At 45.5% G+C, this 23,127-nt stretch overlaps 1 protein-coding gene across 9 annotated transcripts in view; it reads right to left on the reverse strand.

Moving 5' to 3' along the window:
* fryl (furry homolog, like) overlaps positions 1–23,127 on the reverse strand; it is a 65,844-nt gene that overhangs the window by 8,608 nt on the left and 34,109 nt on the right. For 5 of the 9 annotated variants that reach the window (XM_076087323.1, XM_076087320.1, XM_076087319.1 and 2 more), the window contains 32 exons: positions 22,522–22,646; positions 21,755–21,812; positions 21,571–21,662; positions 21,303–21,475; positions 21,057–21,217; positions 20,868–20,978; positions 19,877–20,031; positions 19,691–19,790; positions 19,433–19,601; positions 18,653–18,924; positions 18,427–18,567; positions 18,131–18,299; positions 17,928–18,012; positions 17,380–17,492; positions 17,144–17,294; positions 16,954–17,057; positions 16,419–16,601; positions 15,298–15,484; positions 14,064–14,185; positions 13,760–13,947; positions 13,447–13,541; positions 12,762–13,357; positions 12,279–12,547; positions 12,044–12,184; positions 10,301–10,501; positions 10,039–10,200; positions 9,369–9,479; positions 9,030–9,206; positions 7,791–7,991; positions 5,778–5,978; positions 2,554–2,972; positions 85–292 (listed from right to left, as the gene is read on the reverse strand). In XM_076087323.1, coding sequence (XP_075943438.1) covers positions 85–292; positions 2,554–2,972; positions 5,778–5,978; positions 7,791–7,991; positions 9,030–9,206; positions 9,369–9,479; positions 10,039–10,200; positions 10,301–10,501; positions 12,044–12,184; positions 12,279–12,547; positions 12,762–13,357; positions 13,447–13,541; positions 13,760–13,947; positions 14,064–14,185; positions 15,298–15,484; positions 16,419–16,601; positions 16,954–17,057; positions 17,144–17,294; positions 17,380–17,492; positions 17,928–18,012; positions 18,131–18,299; positions 18,427–18,567; positions 18,653–18,924; positions 19,433–19,601; positions 19,691–19,790; positions 19,877–20,031; positions 20,868–20,978; positions 21,057–21,217; positions 21,303–21,475; positions 21,571–21,662; positions 21,755–21,812; positions 22,522–22,646 — 5,640 coding nt within the window. The remainder of the gene's footprint in view (positions 1–84; positions 293–2,553; positions 2,973–5,777; positions 5,979–7,790; positions 7,992–9,029; positions 9,207–9,368; positions 9,480–10,038; positions 10,201–10,300; positions 10,502–12,043; positions 12,185–12,278; positions 12,548–12,761; positions 13,358–13,446; positions 13,542–13,759; positions 13,948–14,063; positions 14,186–15,297; positions 15,485–16,418; positions 16,602–16,953; positions 17,058–17,143; positions 17,295–17,379; positions 17,493–17,927; positions 18,013–18,130; positions 18,300–18,426; positions 18,568–18,652; positions 18,925–19,432; positions 19,602–19,690; positions 19,791–19,876; positions 20,032–20,867; positions 20,979–21,056; positions 21,218–21,302; positions 21,476–21,570; positions 21,663–21,754; positions 21,813–22,521; positions 22,647–23,127) is intronic. The other 4 variants (XM_076087326.1, XM_076087321.1, XM_076087322.1 and 1 more) reach the window with 1 other exon arrangement.

Below are 23,127 nucleotides of genomic sequence, written 5' to 3' on the forward strand. Positions count from 1 at the left end.
AAAGGACGTGGAATAACAGGTTATATTGCTCAGAACGCTCACGAGACAAAGTGCAGCCCTGCAGCTTTTCAGAGGGCCATTCACCTGAAAGAGTCTGGAGAACACGTGGAACGTGTAAACAGCAGAGGAGCCGTCTGAGTCTGACAGCATCTGGTTAACATGGCAACGCCAGGCGTCCTCCTCATTGTCACAGGCGACAGGCTGGAACGCTGCCAGGATGGCGGAGAGGAAGGGCGAAGGGGGGGGGGAGGTCTGGATCTCCGGGAAGCAGTCTGCGTCACCTTCATCCTGACTGAAACACACACACGGAGGGCCAATGAGCAACAATCCGACGTGTCACACACTCCCCTCAGTCTGTTTTTACTGAAGGACAAATGTAAACACACACACACACGCTCATCCTCGCTCTGCTGCTGCTGGAAACAACTCTTACGTCGCTGCATCTCTTCCTCCCTCACTGCAGATTTTGCTGCAGTATTTTGAGAGCTCTAATCTACTGCAGTGCTCGAGCACAACAACAACATATGAGCTATTAGCATTTTAGCATCATGCAAACATCCCCGTCTCTGCCACACACACACAGAGATACTCACAGGCCTGTCGGACCAAACAGCCTGAAGAAGCAGACAGAATATAAGTATCTAAAGCCGGCGCTGCCGAGCGCTGCAGCGGACACGGTCTCTGTCCTCATCCTCACCCCAACAATCGCTTCTCTTTTCTCGCTCTCCTTTAACTCTCTCCCCTCGTCTGCGGCTCGACTCTGCTGCAACTGCTAACAGCACTAGCGCACTGCACACCCATCCCACACAGGACTGCAGGGAGCTCGACACCAGCTAGGCATCCACACACACACACACACACACACACACACACACACACACACACACACACACACACACACACACACACACACACACACACACACACACACACACACACACACACACACACACTTTTGCAAAAGCTGCCAGCCAACATTCACAGCAGGTAGAACGTTGGCGAGTTGTTTTTTTGTCTTGCTCTCTCTCTCTCCCACACGCACATGAATCCTCACACATAGAAAACACAACAGTGAAGCCACGCTGCTTTCAGACAATCACTCAGAGTGCAGCCCACGAACACGCCTGCCTATGAATCGTGCGTGGCTTAGCGAAGTGAAGGACCTTGAGTACAGTAGTGAATCCTAGTAAGAGGCTAAGTGAGCGGCTCTGTGTGTGTGTGTATGTGTGTGTGTGTGTGTGTGTGTGTGTGTGTGCTCGGTGTAATTTCAAAATTTACAGCTGACCTCCAGAAAGAATTGGCCCACCTTGAGGAGGGAATGATTAAATGTGGACAGCCAACCCCGGTCCACTTTCACAGTTCCGGCCCACATGGGGAGCCATGCCAGGGAAGAAATTACCCATCAGCCCCTCTCAAGAGTGTTCACCTCCCAGAGGCTCGAGTAGTGAGATACTGTAATCCATAAAGCAGCCTTACCCAAACTATTGTTTAACCGACTGATACGACATTTTATCACAATAAAAACATTGCAAATTATCATGTAAAAGCTCGTCTCTTCAATTAAAACTAACAAATGGGAGTTGTACTGCATCGTAGGAGTGTTGCTTTCTTAAAAAGTTTTTTCCCGCATTAAAATGTCTAAAAACAACAACACCTGTGTTTTATAGGTGTTTGAGTTGTGCACTCACATTACCCCCAAATGTTTCCAACAAAAACCTGAGAAATCAGGAACTATAAATGTTAATGACGTCATGTCCTCGTTATGCAGTGTCAGTGTTGTGGTTGTCTGTCATAAAGTGACTTTTTATCCAGTTCTAAGCCACATTTTTTACGACACTTTTTAGATCTTGGCATTTATATTTTAACCGAATTAAGGATTTTAGTCGTCGGACGTCTGAATCTTAAGTTATCAGAGTAAGAGAGCTGAGCTAACGTTAGCGGCTGAGCTAACGTTAGCGTCAGAGAAACACTGATGTTTAACGTGAAGCTGAGTTTTTAATCAGCGGGTCTGTTTGTTTTGGAGAGGTAAAAAGCTACTGAACACTGAAGGATGAAGACAACAACTCCCATGATGCCATGCTGCTTCTCCACGTCAACAAATGCCGTCTTATTGTTGTTAATTGAGAGAAACCCTCGGGCAGCAAATTACATGTTGTGTGTTTAAAAGTCAGTTGGAAGAATCGCCTCACTCATTAAATATGTGACGTTCATAAGCCTGATATTAAGTCTGATAAAAATGTAAAAAGATTCTTCTGCTGTCAATGAATGAATAATCACCGGACAAGATGTTCTTGTACGTCTAGTTTGTCGTGAGATGTTTGGTTGTTTCCTCTGATCTGAACTGTTTTACAGAGTAACTCTTAAGTTAATGGTGACGTTCCATTTATCATTGACGGTACAACACGAGCATAAACTCGGGTCACATGTGGGTTTGGTGGCGTTATGAATGTGTCCTTTAGGTTACAGCTTTAAGATGATGGAGGAGGTAATCATGAGGTGCATCTTTTTAGATTCTCTGTAAAACCATGTGGGGCGGTCTTGATCCAGACTCACCTGGACATGCCAGAGAAGTCGGCTTCCTCTTCCTCACAGCGATCATCCAGCTCCTTCAGGGCCTGAGTCACGTCCTCCTCCCACCCAGAGCCACAGGTGCTGTCTGGGTCTGGATCTGGGTCTGGCTTAGTCTCTGGTGGCATGGGCAAGGGCAGCGCTAGGGGGAGGACCGTTTGGGAGTCCTCATCACAGAGGGACCCCGGCGGAGTGTCTATGGCCGGCGGGGGAGGGGCGGCTGGATCCAGGTCTTCCTGAGGGTCCTGGGTCTCCTGCGGTTCCTGAGCATCGTGAGGGTCCTGCGAGTCTGGGAGGTCACACAGCTCTGACGGGTCAGAGGGCAGAGGGGGGGCGCTGCAGAACCCCGTGTCCTCACTCACACTGCTGCTCAGGTCGTCCGCTGCCGTCACGCTCACAGCATCCTGTAAAACAAGCCAGAAGGGGGCGCTCAGGAGCAGGTTTAACTAAAACACTGTACATTAAATATTAAACAGGGAGATGGGCTGGTTGTCCTGTATGGAGGACTAAAGCTGCCATTATAATAAATTAATAAATACCTAAAAAAATCATTCAATAAATAAAATTAAAAGGAAACAAATGTAGAAATAAAAGCTTAAATTATCAAATACTTGTGCAGGTTAATTTGAAAATAAATGAATATGCACAGAAATATATATAATGTGTATATTTACTCAAGAAATTACTTTTTTGTATTAATTTATTTTCATATTATTATTCATATTATTTCTGTCCCGTTAGGAATCAATGGGTGTATCTTAATCTTCATTTTATTAATATAATCTTCTATTTCTGAGCATATTTATTTATTTTCAAATTAATTTTCACATTTATTTGACAGCCGAGGCCTTTATTTCTTTTTCTTTATCTATTGAGTCATTCATCATAAAGCAGCTTCAGTCCTCCATATGCATGCCTCTTAACATCCCTCTGAGAACTCAGATTAATGGCGGAGCCTCTGTAACAGGTTAAATTAAGACTTCTACAGCCGACACTTAAGGACACACGTTAGCTTCAATTGTACAAGACGGATTATAAAGTCAGCGCTTTTTACGAGATTCACTTCCTCAGAGATCTCTTTACGTCGCTCTATGAAATTACAGAAAAGGAAAAGAATCCATAAACGGAAGCTAATATCAATATATCACTCAAATGACATTAAAAACGTGACCTCGACGCAGCAGCATCGTGTTGAAACGACAGCGAGTGAGAGCAGATGAACCAGATTGTGCCGTTTACATCTGAGTGGACGGCTGTATGACCGGCACTACACAACTACATAAACGACGGTTCCTAATTATAACAAAACAAATCCACCAAACAGCAGCAATCAGTCAGAGAAGGAACCGTTTAAAAATCCATATTTAGATTTGATCACATCAGCTCCCATATGTAAAGTAGACACGGAGGACGGATTTGTTGTCAGACGGCACAGAGAAGGGGTTCTAATTAAGAGCGCTTGTTTTTCTCCCGTCTTCCAGTCTTTTTATTTAACAGACGGATGCATTAGGAGGACGGAGAGTGGCAGACGGCCAGTACGTCACAGAGGCAGCAGCTATATTACAGAAAGCTTTTAGAAGAGGTTCGTGGTCCTCCTGGAGAGTATTGATGGTTTTATCTCGGGCTCATTACACTAAGAGCCGGGGCCGTGATGGGGGAGATGTCCTTGCGATGATCTTGAGACCGTCGGCTAGATTGAGTTCCTAGAAAGTTGCTTTCAGTTCTGCGTATAAAAGCATCGTCACTGAGGGGACGGACCGCCTGATTACAATAAGCTGTACGAGCTCTGACTATTCTCTGAACCCTATTAGGGCTGAAACGGTTAATTTATTCGTACCAAACCGGTGGTCACGGTCCGGTGAACTCAGAATAAACTGTATGTAGATCGATGCAGGTAAAGGGGGACTTTTAGCTGGACGCCGTTAGCACAGCAGCAACAACCTGATTAGCGTGCGACTCTATGAAATGGATTAAATGCAGACATCGAGCTCTTCTTGTTGCTCTGCTGTTGATTGAGGAGGAGATCAATGTCCGTTCATCCCACATCTACCGGCATCAAAACAGGAAGTCAGTGGTAAAGTAGTAAAGCCCGCCTCGGATTGGCTGCCTGGGCCATTTGTGACATTGACAAGCGGTGCGAGTTCGGGCCTGGAGCTGAAAGGTTGAGAACACTTTAACGTAAACATAACGGAGCGCACCGTACCAAAGGAAAATAAGCATTTCTAGTTACGCGTCGCCGTGTGTTCGGGGCTTTAATGAGACCTGCTGCCTTTTGGGAAAGTGTTTGTACAGTGTTATACAAAAGTGTGAGAAACTTTCCTTCTTCTTATAATGAAAATATCAACGTTTTACCAAAGATGCCAGAGGACAGAACACCACCTCAAGGCCCAGCCAGAGCTGTTGTTGGTCTTTGACACTTGTTCAACTATCTGTTTAAAACAAATGAAAAGAAACCTATTCTGCATTTGTTTGTTTCTTCTCTCTGTAGCACTGAATCGTGACCTCGACTCCTCTAATCTCTATATTTAAAAGATAAAAAACTGACTTAAATTCTGCAAATGCAAATCAGACCACGTGACATACTCACCATTGTTAGTATCAGTGATAAACGTCAGTAGCAGTGGATAGCAAAGCTGCTCATCACAGGCCATGCTCTGGCATGTTAATATGGTAGCAAATAGAAAAAGGGTTTAATTGGTTTTCAGTTAACTGCATTGTTATACTCACACATGCTTCTGCCGCAGATAAAGGAGCTGGAGTCCAAGTTTTTAATGGAGGATTTAGTTGGAATGGTCAGCGGCTGTGTTATTAAAGGTGAGCAGTGACAGCTAACCTGAGGTGAGCTTTGGTTTCCATCTCTTCCCCCCAAATCACATCAAGCAAGCAAAGCCCCACCACACGAGTATTAAACCACATAAACCATTTAAAAAAGGAGCAAGAGCTAGCCTTCAGCACCCCCATTACCCAGAGCAAAGCAACAAAGCAAGCGGCGGTAGGAGGAGTCAGAGCAGGCAGACACGGGTACAGAACCAGCACTTTAACGCCGTCACAACCTGAGGCGGCTGATCCTCTGTGTCAACCACAGACGAGCCAAGAAGTACCGCGAAAGCAGATAAAGGTCGAACAGATAGAAGAAGAAGAAAAATAAAAGGCGAGCTAAAAAGCACCCAAGCGCCAACGGTTTATTGCTCCACCCGATTTAATCGCACCTCAGGCAGCTGGCTGCTGGTGCTGTCTGAGTGGGGCATCTCCAAACTGGGGCTATCCAGTCGAGGGAGGGAGCGGAGGGGGGGCAGGGAGGGCGGGACGGAGGCCTCCTCGGTCAGAGCGCCGCTGGACGACTCCTGAGACTGATGCAGGGAGTCCACGTGGTTGGACGCCGTGTCGTCGGTGGCAGAGTCGCTGTTGAGCTGGAGGAGAGAAAAACATACAAACACAACCGGTTGTGTTACGTATCGTCTGGTTTGATGGGAACCGTTATTATTAAGAAGTACACTAAGGGCTAAAGATGTCATTAAGGCCACACAGAGACTACATCTAAAACATGTTTATATGGATTCTATGTTAAAATGAGGGCTGTACCAACTAGTCTGAAGCTTCATTCATAACATGGACGTCATAATTCTCTCCATTGTGTTTAAACACAATGTTTCTGTTCAGTGTGAAATAAAGATCAGGCTACTTTAATATTATTAGTATTTTACTTTTTGCATAATTATATTCCGGTGGTGGCTGCGTTTGCTTCTGACTCATGTGATCCAAACATTTTTAATGACTTAACAATTACCGGAGCATTAAGTCACAAAGTCAACATTTATGGAAAAAAGATGTAATGCGTTGCTTAACAAAATATTCTGCTATATATGTTTATATATTAGTGTTTAGCCTTTAAAAACTACATTGTCACGGCGGCACACAGCAATCTAACAGCACCACAAATAATACAAACGACAATAACAAGAAATCTATTTTTTAGGGTTATGACGTCATAATATCTGACAACAGACATTTGAAGCTTCATTCAAGAACCTCAATAGAAGCTTTGAATGTAAAAGATGACATTAGGTACAGCCCAAATTATTATGTAGCATTCTGCCACCAAGCTCAAACAGATTCTTTACTGAACCGTAATGCACTGAAACATGTTGAACGCTCGCTGTGGGGTGCAACGTACCAAGACGACGTGCTCGGTTTGATGCGTTAATATAAAAAGGAGCTTTTAATATCAGATACACGAGAGTTGATGATTAGTTTAGAATCAATCGTGCACTTAAAACCAGACATTATACGTTTGTTATCTTCAATCCTGAACTCACTTTTGCATTAATAAGTATTTCACTTGCAGGTCCAAATGTTTTTCATCAGTTATGGTTTGTGTTGCTTGTTATTTGCAGTACAGATAAAATAATAATATGATTCTGTTTCAAGCAGAGCACAACATTTAGTCATTTTAGTCTTCCATTCAGTTGATTCTACACTTTAAAATCGCTTCAGGCAAAAGAGATCATGCCAAGATCAATAAAAGTATTTAGATATTACAATAAACTCTTAGTTTAAACACGTGTAAATGCTGCATTCTGGTCTTTCTAGCAGTACAGAGTAACACTGGACGACCACAAACATTGTTGGGGAAAATATCCTCTCGAGGCAAAAAGCTCATTCTCTCACCGTGCACTACCGAGATCAGGGAGAGCAGAAGAAGAGAGTGAGAGGACAGCCCCATTAGACTGTAAAGCATGTATATTAATGGTGTTACTATTATTGGCAGCTTTGCAAAGAAACGTAAAAGCGAAGAAGAGGTAGAGACAGGCGGCCCAAACAATGCAGAGGAACATGCTGTTGTACTGAATTCTTGTCATATTTGATACTTGAGTTACATTGAAGTCTAAATATGTCTCCTCATCAATCATCAGTGGTTTACCTCCGAGCTCAACACTAAACTGTACTTACCTACCGGGAAAAATCAAAAGCAACTATGAGACAGAATAATGTAGCATTAATCTAGCAGTCAGAGGAAGAGGGGCTGAGGTTTGAGAGGGGGGGGGGGGGGGGGGGGGGGGCGTCTACCACCACCAGCGCAGAAGCAAGCATCTAGGCCCAGGTCCAGCTCAGTACGCACACACACACACACACGCACACACCATGCCAGCGGGCCGTGTGAGGAGCATGGTGGGTTGGATTGGGGGGGGGGGGGGGGGGACCCTAACTAGAGTGAGACTTACAAGGCCAGAGCGGGTGAGAATCTGGCTAGCACTCAGTACCTCCTCCTCGGACGATTCGTCCGTGTCCTCGTGGTTGGTGAGGTTGAGGCTCGGCGTGCTGCCTGCGTACTGGCACTCCTGCAGAGACGGCGTGTCCCCTTTGTCCATGCTCTCCAGGGAGCGACGACGCACCCCCCAGTTGAAGTTGTCCATGCTCTCCCCCTGCAGGGACAACCAAGACACCAGTGAGACGGAGCAGTGCGCACGCACGCACGCACACACACACACACACACACACACACACACGAGCAGGGTTTGGGTAACATTTCACAAAACAAAGAAAACAAGACGACAACATTCCACAATCAAAATAATAAATGCATGAGTGGGTGAGATGATTTCCCTCCATGTAATGGGATGGTAATGATGCAACGTTCTAAAACTATAAAAGAAAAGGGTTCACAACCACAGGGGGCACAATATCAAATCAAAGAGCACTAAAGAACTTCATTTGGCGACAACACGAAGAGACACCGGGGACACTGCAGAGAACTCCGTCTCTAAAAGAGCTCCGTGGCCCACAGACTTACCTGGAACTCCTTGTGGCAAGAGAAGAGAAGGAATACGTTGTTAGTAGACTTAAGACGGTTACAAAACACAGAAATGTAGACACAAGTTGGACAAACAACACATTAAAGTGACAGTAGTGATGTTTAGAAGTGAGGTTCTTCTCCATAGTCAGTGTTAGACTCTAACAGAATGTCTCTCAGTTGAAGTGAAGCTATATTCAGAATGTCTTCACCTCTTCACCTTGCTGTCAGACAGACCTTTCTGAGGGGAACTCAAGCTGTTATCTATGATCTCTACAAACACCCCAGACTCCATTCACTCAAACACTGATTCTACCTCTCAGGACACAGGAGCTGCTGCTCTCCTGCTGCCTCCATCTGTTGCTGAGGTTGTGTTGTTGAGTGACTTTAGTGTTTTAAAGAGTTAGTTCAGAATCAAAAGTGTACTTGAATCAGGGTCCCTGCTCTTCAAACCATTCGAGTGTATTTAGAAATTGTGGTCTTTTAAAGATGATTTATGTATTTCTAAGATGACATAATTATACTGTCCACTATCAGCTCTTTCATATGTCCTTCAATTTATTACCTTTTCATAATTACTGCAGTTATGAGGCTACTTCACCTTGACACACACACACACACACACACACACACACACACAGTGTGTGTCACTTTCACAGTCATTTCTCACCTCAGCATCCTCCAGCTCCACATCTAAGAAGTCAAAGTCCTTGAAGACACCAAACTGCTGCTCGCTGCCCGTGTCTTCTCCCTGCAGCTCCTCTTCTCTGACCTCCTCCTCCACTGTGGGTATGAGACTGGTCTGCTGGTCTGCAGAGTCCAGATCCTCATTGGATGAGAACACCACCTGCACAGAAAGGAAGTAAAGAGACTGTTTGTTGTCAAAAGGTAAAATACAAGTACTGTATGTCCATTGAAAAACATTCAAACAAAAATGAAATCAAAATCAACAACAAAAAGGACAATGCAGTAACAACAGCGGTATCTTTAACAGTGATTTTACAGAGACCTTGTCAGAGGCTTTAGAGTAGGAGAGGAGTCTTACAGATGGATTTTTGGGAACGCCAGACTCCGGGCCGCATAAAGACAGGACATTCATCAGCCTCTCTCTGGTTCTTCTCTGTAACAAAAACACATGATCACGATGAGAAAACAGTGTTTTACTATCTATACAACATGCGACACCAGGTCCATAAGAATTACAGAGTGAGAGTCAAGTCTGTTTCACACAAGTACTGCAGCCTGAACTCATCTACACCAGGAGGCAACCTCTGGTTCTGCAGAGTGAAGCTGCATTCTCTCTAGTGTCCACCAGGGGGCGACTCCTCTGGTTGTATAGAAGTCTATGAGAAAATGACTCTACTTCTCTCTTGATTTATTACCTCAGTAAACATTGTAAACATGAGTTTATGGTCTCAATCTCTAGTTTCAAGTCTTCTTCAATACAGCATGATGTTCATTTAGTAAATTATGGTCCATTTAGAGTCACACAGACCATCCATCTGCATTTTCTATTGCAGATGTTCTTTCCGCTACATTTGGATGTAATCTTTTTTCTTCCTGTATCGACTTTGTGTTGGATGTCGTGCGCGTGTTGGATGTCGTGCGCGTGTTGGATGTCGTGCGCGTGTTGGATGTCGTGCGCGTGTTGGATGTTGTGTGTGTGTTTGAGTAGGTACCTGAGAGAGTTGAGGCCTCTTCCAGCTTACTGGCACCAGACCATTTGAGTTGGAGCCGGACGACGTGGAGGACGTACTCCTCGTTACGGCAATCACCTGCGGCTTTCCATTCCGGCCCGCCGCAGTGCGCTGGTCACCATATTTATGCCCTATGATTGGTGTCTATAGAGTCAAATAACGTGAGTTAGCAATAACACAATACAGAGCATATCCTCAAAGTGAATACACTGAAATAAGTGCTCTGGAGCGGGAGGACACTGACCTCTGAGATGTCAAAGTGGAAGTCCAGCGTTTTGCCGGGCAGCTCCTTAGAAGAGTTGTTGAATATGCGCGTAAAGGCAATTTCTGGAGAGCCGCACGACTCGGTGCTGTAGGAGCGCTGCACGTCGTCGGGAACGACGAGGCTGGCTGAGCGAGACACCACCAACTTCAGAATGTTCTGAGCCTCCTTCCAATGAGGGCTCTGTGAGAAACCAACACAGCAATATAATGAGACCATTGTGAGATAGCAGGCTGTGTAGGTGTCTCTAGACACACTGGACATACTCATGAATGTGATGTATTTTTCCCCTCAGAAGGCCGAAACAAACCCCCGACCCACAGCAGCCACTTAATCTCCGAGGCCATTTGCATTCTGTACCATTTTCTACAATGTATCCCAGTGCACACCAATGCACACGCAGGGGTGATGCTGTCTACGCACAAACACAATGGCAAACACTGGCAGTAAGCCGCCACACAATGATCCTGTAAAGACATGTTTCTCCTTTTTTTTTTATTCTCAACTGTGCCGCTATGTATAGACCAGATCCTCCACATACACCAGACTGTGTGAAATAAGAAGATAAGATATACTTTACTGTCCCCAAAGGGGAAATTCTGCCTCAGCGTTAGAGGTGCAACCATTGATGGATTAACTATTAAATCAGCAATATAATAACCGATTATTAAAATTTCTCAAACGTGAATATCTTCTAGATTCTTTCCTACTTTAATATTTGAGTTGTGGACAAAACAAGACATCTGAGGATGTCATCTTGAGCTTTGGGAAACATTTTTCAACATTTTATTGACAATAAAAATAATTCTCCTAATCAGCTTAAATCAATACGTAGCCAACAAGACAGTAGAGTGGTCACCAAAGGAAGTGTAAAATATTACACCAGGCTGCATCCAGTAAAAACACAACTATTAGAGGTGATGATTCTCAAAATCCACGGTTCTGTTCATAATCCAACAAACCCAACAAACTAAATAATAAAAAGTGTCACGTTGTCGCTGACGAAGACAAGTAGCAGAACAGGTTTTGTTTCTGTGAATGAACGTCTGTTAGCAAACACTGCCACCTCCTGGACAAGAGGCCCCAGCATCATCCTGGGAGCTCCGCCTCTTAACGTAATGAGAGTGGTGGTGGTGGGTGAGGGGGGGTGAGGGGGGGACCTCAGTTACACAAGTGTTACACCCCAAATCAATTATTATTGAACATATGCACCAAACTGCACCAAAGTGTTGCATGGGTGAAGTTCTCCACTGCAGAGACCCAGGGTTCGATTCCTGGTTCTGCTCATTTCAGAATGTAACAAGTAATGTAATCAATTAATAATAAGAAATACGTATGTACGAGTAGTGAACCTCCGTTGGTTAGCCGTTAGCGGTGCTGCTAACACTGATTGGTTGTTTACAATGAAACATTATCAGAGACCAGAGACTAGAAACACATGTTCTACTGAATATTGGAGGAGAACCATCGTCAGTAAAACTTTATTTACACTGTGATGGTTAACGTTAAAATGCGTCATTAATCTGAGGTTCACATGCGTGATGAACAGTGAGGGGGATCCGTACAGATCCATAATGGTCCGTTACACCACTAGTATGTACTCAAAAAGTAAATCACTTAACCTACTGAGTCACTGAAGAAATACGTAATAAGAACAACTCACAACAACCAGCGAGTTACTTACTGTTTGATCAAAACTATACAAGAAGTGCGGCCAAAGCTCACCTGAACATATTTGCCGATGATCTTCATGATCTCCAGGTTGAACTGTTTGACGGGGGCTGCCGATAGGTCGATGTGACTCAGCAGGCTGTAGATGATCTGCAACAAGGACTGCTGCATGCTGGGAAGGCCCTTCTCCAGCAACTAAGAGAGAGAGACCGAGACAAGACACATCACTGGTGTGATCCTACCACTGTGTTACTAAACAACAACAAGGCTGATCGTCATGGTGTTCTACCTCAGCCAGGTACGTGACCAGGTTCAAGGTTATGTCGGCGAAGGCGTCGTGGAGGTAGCGACAGACCACGTTGATCCAGTTGGTGCAGTCGCGGGAGTAGCTGTGTGCGCTGTACAGGCTCATCATGTGGGCCAGGTTGGACAGCGTGGCGGACTTCTCCTCCGCGCACAGCTTGGCGATCTTGTCGGCCGTCTCCTTACAGAACGGGGTCGGGCTGTCAAAGTGCTGGATCAGATGTGGTAGGAGGCACAGGATGTTCAGAGGAAAACCTGCAGTCACATGAAGAGAGGGGACACAACGAGTCACATGAAGACAGGGGACACAACGAGTCACATGGAGACAGGGGAATTCTGAGATATGGCGCCTCACCCGGCTCCATATTTTTCAAATGTATTCATTTATTTACCTACAATAGCCCTAACACTGGTAAATCCATGATCAAGTCAGCAGTGGGCATATATATATTCTCAGTCCTGCACTTACCTGCCACTTGTGAAGGGTCGACCAGCGTCTGTCTGGAGACACTGATGAGCTTGCTGAGCAGGTGGATGGTGAGCTCCTGAGTAGAAGCAGAGGTGAAGCCCTTCAGGAAGAGCTGCAGCAGCCCGGGGAAGCTGTACCACTTCAGCTTGGCCTGGACGTTCTCCAGACGCTCCCTGCTGTCGACGCGGTCCAGAGGCAGCTGGCCCAGCAGCTTGTTCAGGAGCCGCAGGGCCAGCAGGTACTCGAACTCGTAGTCCGACTCCAGCAGCGAGGCGGCGATCCAGAACACGGTGGCCATCAGGTTTGAAGGGTCCACGGGGGGGATGGCGTCCCCTCCTGGACCCCCGGCGCCACCTAGTGAGGATAAGCTCCGCGTGCGTGCCAGGTTCCCGTGGCTGCCGCCGAGCCGGTCGGCGATGTCCAGGGTGTTACTCCGACGTCTGTCGGCTTTCTGCTCGCCCATCAGGCTCGCCCGAAGAGAGTTGCTGCGAGTGTGAGCGTAATGAAACAGACCGCCGCTGCTCAGGTTCAGCTGGCCGGTACTTTTCCTGTTGGTGGCAAACTTTGGCCCCAACAGGTGATCGCGGGCAGAGGTCCTGTGAATAAAAGGACAAGTCGTTTTTGTGACTTACATATGTCGGGTGGTTATGTGACCGAGTCATAAGGAGGTTATCAGTGGACTTACTGTGCTAAGGCAGTGAGGAGGTCGTAGTTTTTGACTGTGTCTGCTAGCGTGTCAATGCCCGACTCCAGAGTCAAGAGTAGTTCGATGACAAAACCCTACGAAGAAGAAACACCACAGGTCAGTCCGTCAGACAGAAACCAACGTTTAAATATCTTATACAACATCTGAATCTTTAATCTATGTATGTAATTGTACTGTGTTATTATGAGACTGATCGACAGCTCGCCGATCAGCTGACACCCGACCGGTTTCGACCGGTGGCCGATTGATCGGCGCATCTCTAGACTAAACCGATGCTGTTCTACGTTCTGACCTGAGCCTCCTCTCCTGGGTCTCCTACAGTCTCCACCAGCCGAGAGAGAATGTCGGACAGCGTGGCGAGAGTCAGAGGTTGTTTGAGGGCCCTGAAAATCTGGAATGAGCGGCCGGCGTAGTGTCGAGAAGAGCAAGACAGCGCCGTTTGAAGGGCTACTTCACTCAGCAACGACTCCAGCTGGAAACCTGGAGGGGGGGGGGGGCACATACAGGTGAATATGGTCACGCTGTCTAAATCATACCTGTATGTCCAAGCTGAAATCCGTAAAATGAGGCAACAAGCAGTCGTGAAGCGTACAGACCTGACGGGGAATGTTTGAAGACAGTCACTACGTGTCTGACAAAAACACTCAGCTGCTCAGCGCTCTTGATGTTTGGGTTCTTGGGCGACACATCCTCGTGGTTCCACAGCGGGCCTCGTTTTCTACAAGAACAAAACACACATCAGGCAACATGTCGCATGTTAAAGGGGTCGTTTGGATGTTTTGTATGAGGTACTTATCCACAGTCAGCGTGTTTACCTACAGCAGTGGTTACGATAGACTTCCTCATTGGACAGGGTTGTAAAAATTCTGTCATAATCCATTATTACTCGTCATTTTAATTTTCTTAATTAAAACAAGACACAGGCTAAAGGCGGAGTCTGTGATTCCAATCTAATACACTTTTTAATATTTTAGTTTTTTTTTTGATAATAAATGTAGAGAACAAGTTTGTAGATTATTATAGTTTTAAGGGCATGAAGAGAAAAGATGAACAGACACTTCATGTGATTTTTCCCCCCGTATTCTGCCTCCATCTGTTAGTTGTATTGTTGTGTGACTTAAAGGCGTTTTTAAAGAGTTAGTTCAGATTCACTAAAGTCACTCAACAACACAACCTCAGCAACAGATGGAGGCAGCAGGAGAGCAGCAGCTCCTGTGTCCTGAGAGGTAGAATCAGTGTTTGAGTGAATGGAGTCTGGTGTGTTTGTAGAGATCATAGATAACAGCTTGAGTTCCCCTCAGAAAGGTCTGTCTGACAGCAAGGTGAAGAGGTGAAGACATTCTGAATATAGCTTCACTTCAACTGAGAGACATTCTGTTAGAGTCTAACATACGTCCACAGCAGAACATCACTTTGCTCCCGTGCTGGTTCTCCTGTCTGTTTCTATGAACTCATCTACTGTAGTAGAACCCTGACTGTGGAGGAGAACCTCACACACACACTTCAGAAACTCTCATTAAAGCTATGAAGTTACACCACATCTCAAAACATCAGCTGATGTTATCACACCAGGCAAAAGGAGCCAATATGAGCCAATAAAACCATGCAATGTCAAATAAAAATACCCGGTCGTTTCAGACACAGCTGGAGGCATGAAAGCAAATCATTGAACAGAATGAGCAACATGGTGCGAGACAGTGTGTGGATACATCTGTACAATTCAAACAGATACACACTAAACATGTGAGATTATACATTAAGTGAAGTTAGATACAAGCAGTAACAGTAGTACAAGTATATGTGTTGTTCAGTAAAACAGGGTGTTCTCACCTGGAGGTGATGAACTCGATGAGAGATTTGACCTTCTCGTCCTGTTCAGCAGTGGCATCGCCCTCAGTGAGGAGCGTGGGGGAGAGGTGGGGGAGGGCAGCACTGATGCTGGAGGACGTGGAGCACGAGCTGAGGCCGGAGTCCGTCATCGGAGACGGCTGACAGTCTGACAAAATGTCCTGCACTCCTACAGGAACGATACACATCGTACACATTGAGCTGCGTGGCATGAAATACTCCTTCAAGATATAGATATAGATTGTTCTAAGTAGTGTAGTTAGTGTGTACTTTTATATTTATCATCTAAAAAGGGTCTTTCATGGGGAGTTTCATAAGAATTTGTTGTTAAAATCTAAAGAACGGATTATGGAACAACGGGCCCCTGGGCACAGATATGCAAAAAGCCCCACCACCTGACACACAGCCTCTTCTTTGTTGTTTTATGGTAATTTTGTGTCTCTTTGTAGATGATTCACGTCTCTTTGTAGATGATTCACGTCTCTTTGTAGATGATTTGTGTCTCTTTGTAGATGATTCACGTCTCTTTGTAGATGATTTGTGTCTCTTTGTAGTTGTTTCGCCTCTTCTCATGGTTGTTGTGAGTTGCTGTGTGGTCTATTTATCTCTTTGCAGCTTGGTTTGCTTCTATTTTAAGTCTTTTTGCAGTTAAATTGCCCTTTTTAGTCGTTTTGCCTCTCTTTGTAGTTGTTTTTCGTCTCTTCATAGTTGTCTGTTGTGTCTTTGTAATTGTTTTGTTTCTATTAGTAGTTGTTCTTTTCCTCTGTTTAGTCATTTTGTATCTCTTTGTGGTCATTTACAGGCTCTTCCTGGTTGGTATGTGTCTCTTTGAGTGACATTGTCGTTGAAGGCGACGGGGGCCCCAGACACTTTGGGCCCCTAAGCCCTTGTGACAATGAAACCTGTGTGTGGGCTTGATCATTATTGCCACCCAGTGATCTGCTTTGGCAATACAACTAAAGAGGAGGAGATGATGAATATGTCTCTGCTCCTTCCCGTCCTTTATATTAATATAGCCGATAGGGAATCAGCTCAACCTCCTTGAGGTAAACGATGGTTTCTCTTCTTTCTCTTCTGACTCTGAGCTCCGCAGCAGAACTAACCTGTGAGGTTGATCTCTGGAGCCACCGGCTTCACAGTCAGGACCCTCGGCTCGTTGTAGTCTCGGTTGCGTAACAGCACCATGGCCACAGACTGAACGCTGCTATTTGCTCCCTGGACAACGAGCAGGTGGAGCAGCAGGCGCTTGCAGTGCTCGTACACTTCTGGGTGCTGGTGGTCGAACCCTGAAGGAAGACACAAGAGGAGGGAGAGAGGTTAGATCATGTGACTTTAGCAAGTAGAGAGGTAAAGAAGTGCGAGGTCGGTTAGGGCCCGTCGACACGTATACAGATATTAGTTCAAATGGAGAACTTCCTCTATGTTTTAAAATAAAATTCTGTCCACACCACATAGTTTGTGTGAATGAGAGACCAAAATGTAGAGGAAAATATATTTATCTATATATTTATTAGCTTATTTATAACAAGATATCTGGTTATTAAGGGCCAGGACCTGAGAAGCCCCTAAAGAAGAAAAGCAGATGTGTTCTTGGCAGACAAAGGCATCCAAAATATCATCAATTAGAAAGCGAGTTACCGATAAAGATTGAATGTAGCAAGAGGTGCAGGTAGGCACTCCACTCCACTTTGACCCCGTGGTCCACAATCAGGTCTGTGAGTAGGATGACTGCGATGTTACATCTGAAAAACAAGAAAGAAGGGTTGACTTTAGCTTCAGAACACAACAGAATGAAGTAGAGGGAGAGTAAAGGTGACGGATAGCGTACCTGTGGAGCGGCACACCAGGGGAATTAGTCTCTGGCAGGTAGTCCACAAGAGGAGACCAGCAGCCTCCCGTAGGAGGGAAGGGAAGAGGCTCCGGACGGTTGTGATCCATCACCTTCAGACGCCAGTTAGCATAAAGAGGCATGGAGTCACCTGGAGGAGAAAGAACCAGGAGTGTCGGTGGGAAAGACTTCTTAGTAGTGTTTAGTTTGACGGTGCAAAGAGAGTTTGCTCTTACTCTTCTCTTCTTCGTAGGAGCCTCCGGAGCTGCTGCTGTAACGGGACTCCAGACGGTGGTGCTGGCGGTTCAGGTTGCTGTTCAGACCACTGTAGATGTCCAGGTGGGTGTAACTGCAGAACACACGCTTTACTTAAAAGGATAGTGCCAGTAAAATGTTTCTAACATGTGTGTTTCATCTGATTTAATTTGTCTAAGATCTAACTTTCTTTCACATAAGAGAAGTTCGACCTTATCTTATCTTATTATAGACTTATCATAGGACCTGGAAATGAACTTGCTGAAATAAAAAATAAAAATTGTACGCCAAATGTATTAACTGACAAAGAAAATGAAAATGCCAAAAACGTCCCCAGCGATGAATAAGAGTTAAATTAAAGTATTTCCAATAGCCTACTTTACTGTTTACCGTTGAATTCCCACAACTATAAACACATTCTGTTGTGTGAAATATGAGTTTTGAGACATCACAGTTCTTACTGGTGTCCATAGATCCTCTCTGTTTAAAACAAGTAGACTTGAGTAGTGAGAAGTGTTTCAGATGGTACCTGTCCTCCATGTTAGAGTCTTTGATCTTGGTGTCGTGATGACCATCGTTTCCTGGCACCATGGTGTTGGTGCTGGAGGTTGTTCCTGAGAGAGAGCAGACATAAAAAAAAAGAAACATTAACCACCTGACATCGAACACGTGACTCGGTGTTGACGACGTGGCCTCAGCTGTGAGCTGGAGCGTGCCGGGCGGCTCATTAACCTGAGGTGACTGAGGGGATCTTGTAACTGGAGGTGATGCGGTAGTAAGGCGGGTTGTCCATGTGAGTGACGGCTGAGCAAACGGGATCGGTCAGCTCGAGCTCACACATCAACTCCTCCAGCAGCTGCATAGTCTTATCTCTGCCCAGGTAGACCACCACTCGTTTCACCTGAGGGGGGACACACACACACACACACACACACACACACACACACACACACACACACACACACACACAGTCAGAAACAGGAGTGAGCGGCGCGCACAACGTACGAGGTAAACATCCTGTGACTTACGTAGGGCAAGAGGCTGGGGTCACTGCTGACTCCCGACATACTGATGAGGAAGTGCAGAATGATTTTGAGGTTCTTTGGCCAGCTGTCTGCTAAAGTGGTCCACACATTCTCGATCTCTGACCAGGCAAACTCGTCTCCATACTGTAAAAACAAAAACACAAAAAATTAACAATTCATCTCAATGAATGTTTCCAAACCGGTGCAGACGGTCCGTTGGGTGTCTCACCTTGGCGGTCATGAACATGAGATTGTTGAGCACCATGGTTGTGGCGCGGGGGGAGCCCCAGCCCTCTCCGCGGAGCCAGCGGCGGCTGTTGACCATCGTGGTGTCCCGCTCGTGCGCGTCCTCGTCCTCCTCGCCGCCGCAGCAGTCCTCCGGTCGCCGCGGTGCGGCCGGTTTGACATCGACCAGCTCCACGTTGTTCATCCAGGGCAGCAGGTAGTGCAACATGACCTGACGACCGCCGGGATGAGCCGTCTGGATTCGCTGGCTCACCTCTGGAGTGGAGACAGTGGGGGGGGGGGGGGGGGGGTTGTTAAGTGTATTCCTAACCTTTATAGTATCATAACATCCACAATATTTCCATATTCTCAGTATTGCTATAGTGACAGAATATATACACAAATGTAGCGTGGCGCAGAAAACGTTAAAATGAATCAGGTATTATAGAGTTGAGTTGGTTCTTAAAACAAAAAGGCTGCTGTGAGGCTTTTAGGTGCAGATGCACGTCATCACGTCATCATGTCATCATCTGGGTTTACATGTGCTGTATCGGGCTTTTGGAAAATCTCACTGTTTCGCTGACACGGGCAAAAGGGTCGATCCCCGCTCTCACAGGCAAATAAAGCTTAGACCTCGTCCATGTGTGTGTGTGTGTGTGTGTGTGTGTGTGTGTGTGTGTGTGTCCGGCCTGCCAACTGGCTTTAACAGCGCATCAATTGTGTTTTCGCCTTTTCGCAAGACCTTCAAGCGCCCCCTGCTACCCCAGGTTGTGACGTAACAAACCTGAGAAGATGGGCAGAGTGAGCTCTGGGTAAGTCCTTGCGAGCTCCTCAGACAGCTGGTAGTAAGACACAGAGTAGAGGTGTGGCAGCGGTGAGGGAGGCGTCAAGATACCGTCCGTCCGCTGGATCTCCAACTTGTGGGCGTAACGGAAGAGCTTGGGCTCCAGGATCTAATATTCACACACAGACAAAGTGTATTTAATGAAACAATCAAAGTGGATGTAGCGGTGTTACGTGGAGAACAGAGAACCTTTCTCACCTGTAACAGCTGCATGGCCACCTCATAGATCTCCCTGGAAGAATCCGCCGCCTTGAACAGAATCAGGTTCAGCAGCACCACAGTGTCAAATTGGTAATCCCTGAAAGGAACATGTGAAGCACAAACGCAGCGTTAGTGATCCGCTGGCTCCGAAAGGGTCACAAGCAAAGCGGGAATGTGCAGCACCTGTTGTGAAAGACGTTGGCGATGGCCCTGAAGCAGCCGGCCGCCACGCGGCGAGAGCCGGTATAGCAGCGGTCCACGGCCCAGAACATGAGGTTGCTCTGGTCTGGGTTCAGCTCCAGAAGCAGCATCACAGCCTCACAACCCAGCTGGTGAACCTGGAGAATAAGACCATGCAGCCGCTGTTAGGACCAAGGATTCACCTCCAACAGTCTCTATCCTGCTAGTTTTTAACCCATCGATATCTCAGTCGATAATATAAATATTCAGTATTAACATTAGCAGAAAAATATGCTGCAAGTCTGCCATAAGGACTATTAGTATGAACTTTGAAATGACAATAACAGCATGAAGTATCCTGCATTTTGTTTGCAGAATAACTCAAAACAACAAAGTCCTATCTTTAAAAGAAGAAATTAATTTCAGCCACTAAATATTGTGTTTCCAACTGGATTAAAAGGTGATTTTATTGGTTTCTGAGTGGAACACTTGATGAAACACGCTGACCTCCTGCAGTACTTCTGAACACCACTGTGTGGTGCTAGAGCGCCGTCATGTGAACCTGTGCTACATAACGGTGACTGAACCACTCGCTCCTCATTAGCGTAGCTGCGTCAGTGGAGACGCTATAATTACACACTCGTCTGGTGTCGGCTGAATTCATCCATTGGGATTAATCCATCTCGTGCAAGTAAAGTGAAATGTTTTGTGTTGTTCTTGCACAGATTTAAAGATTTATTTTCACTTTGCTTAAAGCAAACAACGACCAGTGACCATAAGAGTGACTTTTAGTCGCATCATAAAAAAAGATTATAATGTATTACAACGATGTAACAATGTTAATATCAGTTTCCATCCATCATCCGGGTTGCAGGGTTTATGGTCGCCGTAGTGAAGCTTTTCAAATAGTTCACTGATAAAAGCACGAGGATTTAATAAGTGAACTAATGAGGATTTTACGCAGAGGAGCCACAGGCCCCAACGCTTCTCTTACCTTCTTGTCCTGAGAATCCAGGATGTTGTCCAGCCACTTGTAGAGGTAGCCGTCAGAGGAGAGGCCAACGTTGTCGGCTACGGGGCCACAACACAGCACCGCAGACATGGCCTGGAGCATGAAAGAAGCCGTTAGCGCTCAGCATAGACAGATTTCAACATCCACATCTTTATGTGCGTCTGTGTGTACCTTTAGTGCACAGTACTGATGGCGGTTGATCTGCATATTTCTGTCGCTGTAGCGGTCCAGAGGAGTGAACATGATGCTGAAGGGGCCGGCCCAGTGACTGAACAGCATGAACAGACTGTGTCTCAGCGACTGCTGGGGGAAGATGGTCCTCCTCTGGTGCACTGAACACAACAAATTAACCACATTTAGCAAACAAGACCCTTTAGACAGACGTTCAGGACATACCATCTGACTTCGGAGACATACCTGGGACATTCTGAATGATATTGGCCACAAGTGCACTGAAGTGGCAGCGAATGTCCTTCAGCGTGTCAGAGTCCTTGTCATTTTCGGCCTCGAGCAGCTGCCTGGTCAGATCAACATACTCGAGCAGCGTGCTGTTCAGAGAGTGGCTCTCTCCGTCTAACCCTCCACTGGTTCTGTGAAGAGTTCAGCAACAAAGGTAAGATTAATACGCAGATAAATTAAAAGAGCAAACTCACTCATTGTCACGGGATCGTTGTGGATTACGTACATCTGACTGATGACGCCAGCATCAGCCAGCAGCTCAAATATCCGGACCAGCTGGACCCTGAGGATGTCCCGACGCCTGCGTCGCTTCATGTTCTGCAGAGTAAACACGGCAGCATTGTAACTCAGCAGATCGTCTTTTGCTGAACACAGAACTGTGGCAGATGGTATCAGTGACGTGCACTTACTTCAGGTCTTCTTTCTAGAGCTTCTTTTATGATGGGATTGAGCTCCTCTATCAGCTCTCTGAAGGACGGGAAAGGTATCATGTAAATAAACAATTCAAAGATTGTAAAGAGTATGTCGAGGTGTAGCAGAATATATTAAGGACCAGAGGTGTGGACTCGAGTCACATCAAGAATTTGACAAAATCAAAAAAAATTGGACTCGTGACTTCACTTTGACTTTCAGGCTTTTGACATGAAAACACTTCATACTATCCCCAAAAGCCCACTTCAAAAGTACATTTAAAAAGTGTGGCACGAATCAGTTCATTTCCTGAATTTAACTCTATTCATTCCCAGCAAGTCGACTCTTAAGTCCCCAGATTGTCTTTGTTTGAACCTGTAGGAGAGAATCATTAAGAACTAACATCACGTTACCGAAGTCCAGTTGGAGAAATGATACCAACGGTCATTTTGTTTGCGTATAGATAAAACTACGCGGTGGTCAATAAAGAAACTAATTGCAGCATGTGTAATGAATGAAAGTATGTATTACCTTAACCTGTAGTTGCACTAGTCAGTAAGAGACATCTACAGACATTACAGTTTGCAAAACTTGCGGAAATTACAGACAGACACACAAATGGCATTGCATTTGGTGAAGAGGGCATTATGACTTGATTAGGACTCGAAAGTCAAAGTTTAGGACTTGGGACTTGACTCTGAGACTTGCACGTGACTTTGTCCCACCTCTGTTAAATAAAGCACAGATCACGCCATGTGTTGTTTACCTGAAGGCCACGGGGTTGGTCCTGCCAAGCCCCAACACGAGAGACTCTGTGATGTCCATGCTCTCAGAGCGCATCATTGGAACGATGTGTTTGAAGAGGGAGGAGGGGGACGGAGTACCAACAATCTATGAACACACAGACGCAAGCAATGTCATGGCTGAAATGTAACAATAAATTACCAGCTGTTCATTGGTCATCGTTACATGGATCCTATGTTTTTAGGATTCTGAAATCCAGGGTTACACATAATACATCGTCGTACTTAAATTGACACTGGATTGCATTTTTGTGCATAACTTTCAATACTTGAAAAATGGCAACACATGGTTTGTATATTGCAGCTCTATGGAAACAGCACAATCATGGCTAGAAGTAGAGGGAACTCAAAAATGTATTTTGTTCAGTAGAACATAGTAATAATGACAACAACAAAAAACGGAAGTTGAATTTCTTTTCTAATAAATTTTACAAAAATGTAAAAACAATGGAATCTTTATGTCCAACATTTACCAAGTATTACCAATGTTGGAAAACATAATTCAGGCTCCATGCGCTAAAACTACTAGTTTATTGAACTATTCACATTGTTACAACCTCTCCTCTCTG

Source organism: Anarhichas minor, unplaced genomic scaffold, assembly GCF_050575085.1.
Source record: "Anarhichas minor isolate MPS153535 unplaced genomic scaffold, ASM5057508v1 ptg000010l, whole genome shotgun sequence".
NCBI lineage: Eukaryota > Metazoa > Chordata > Actinopteri > Perciformes > Anarhichadidae > Anarhichas > Anarhichas minor.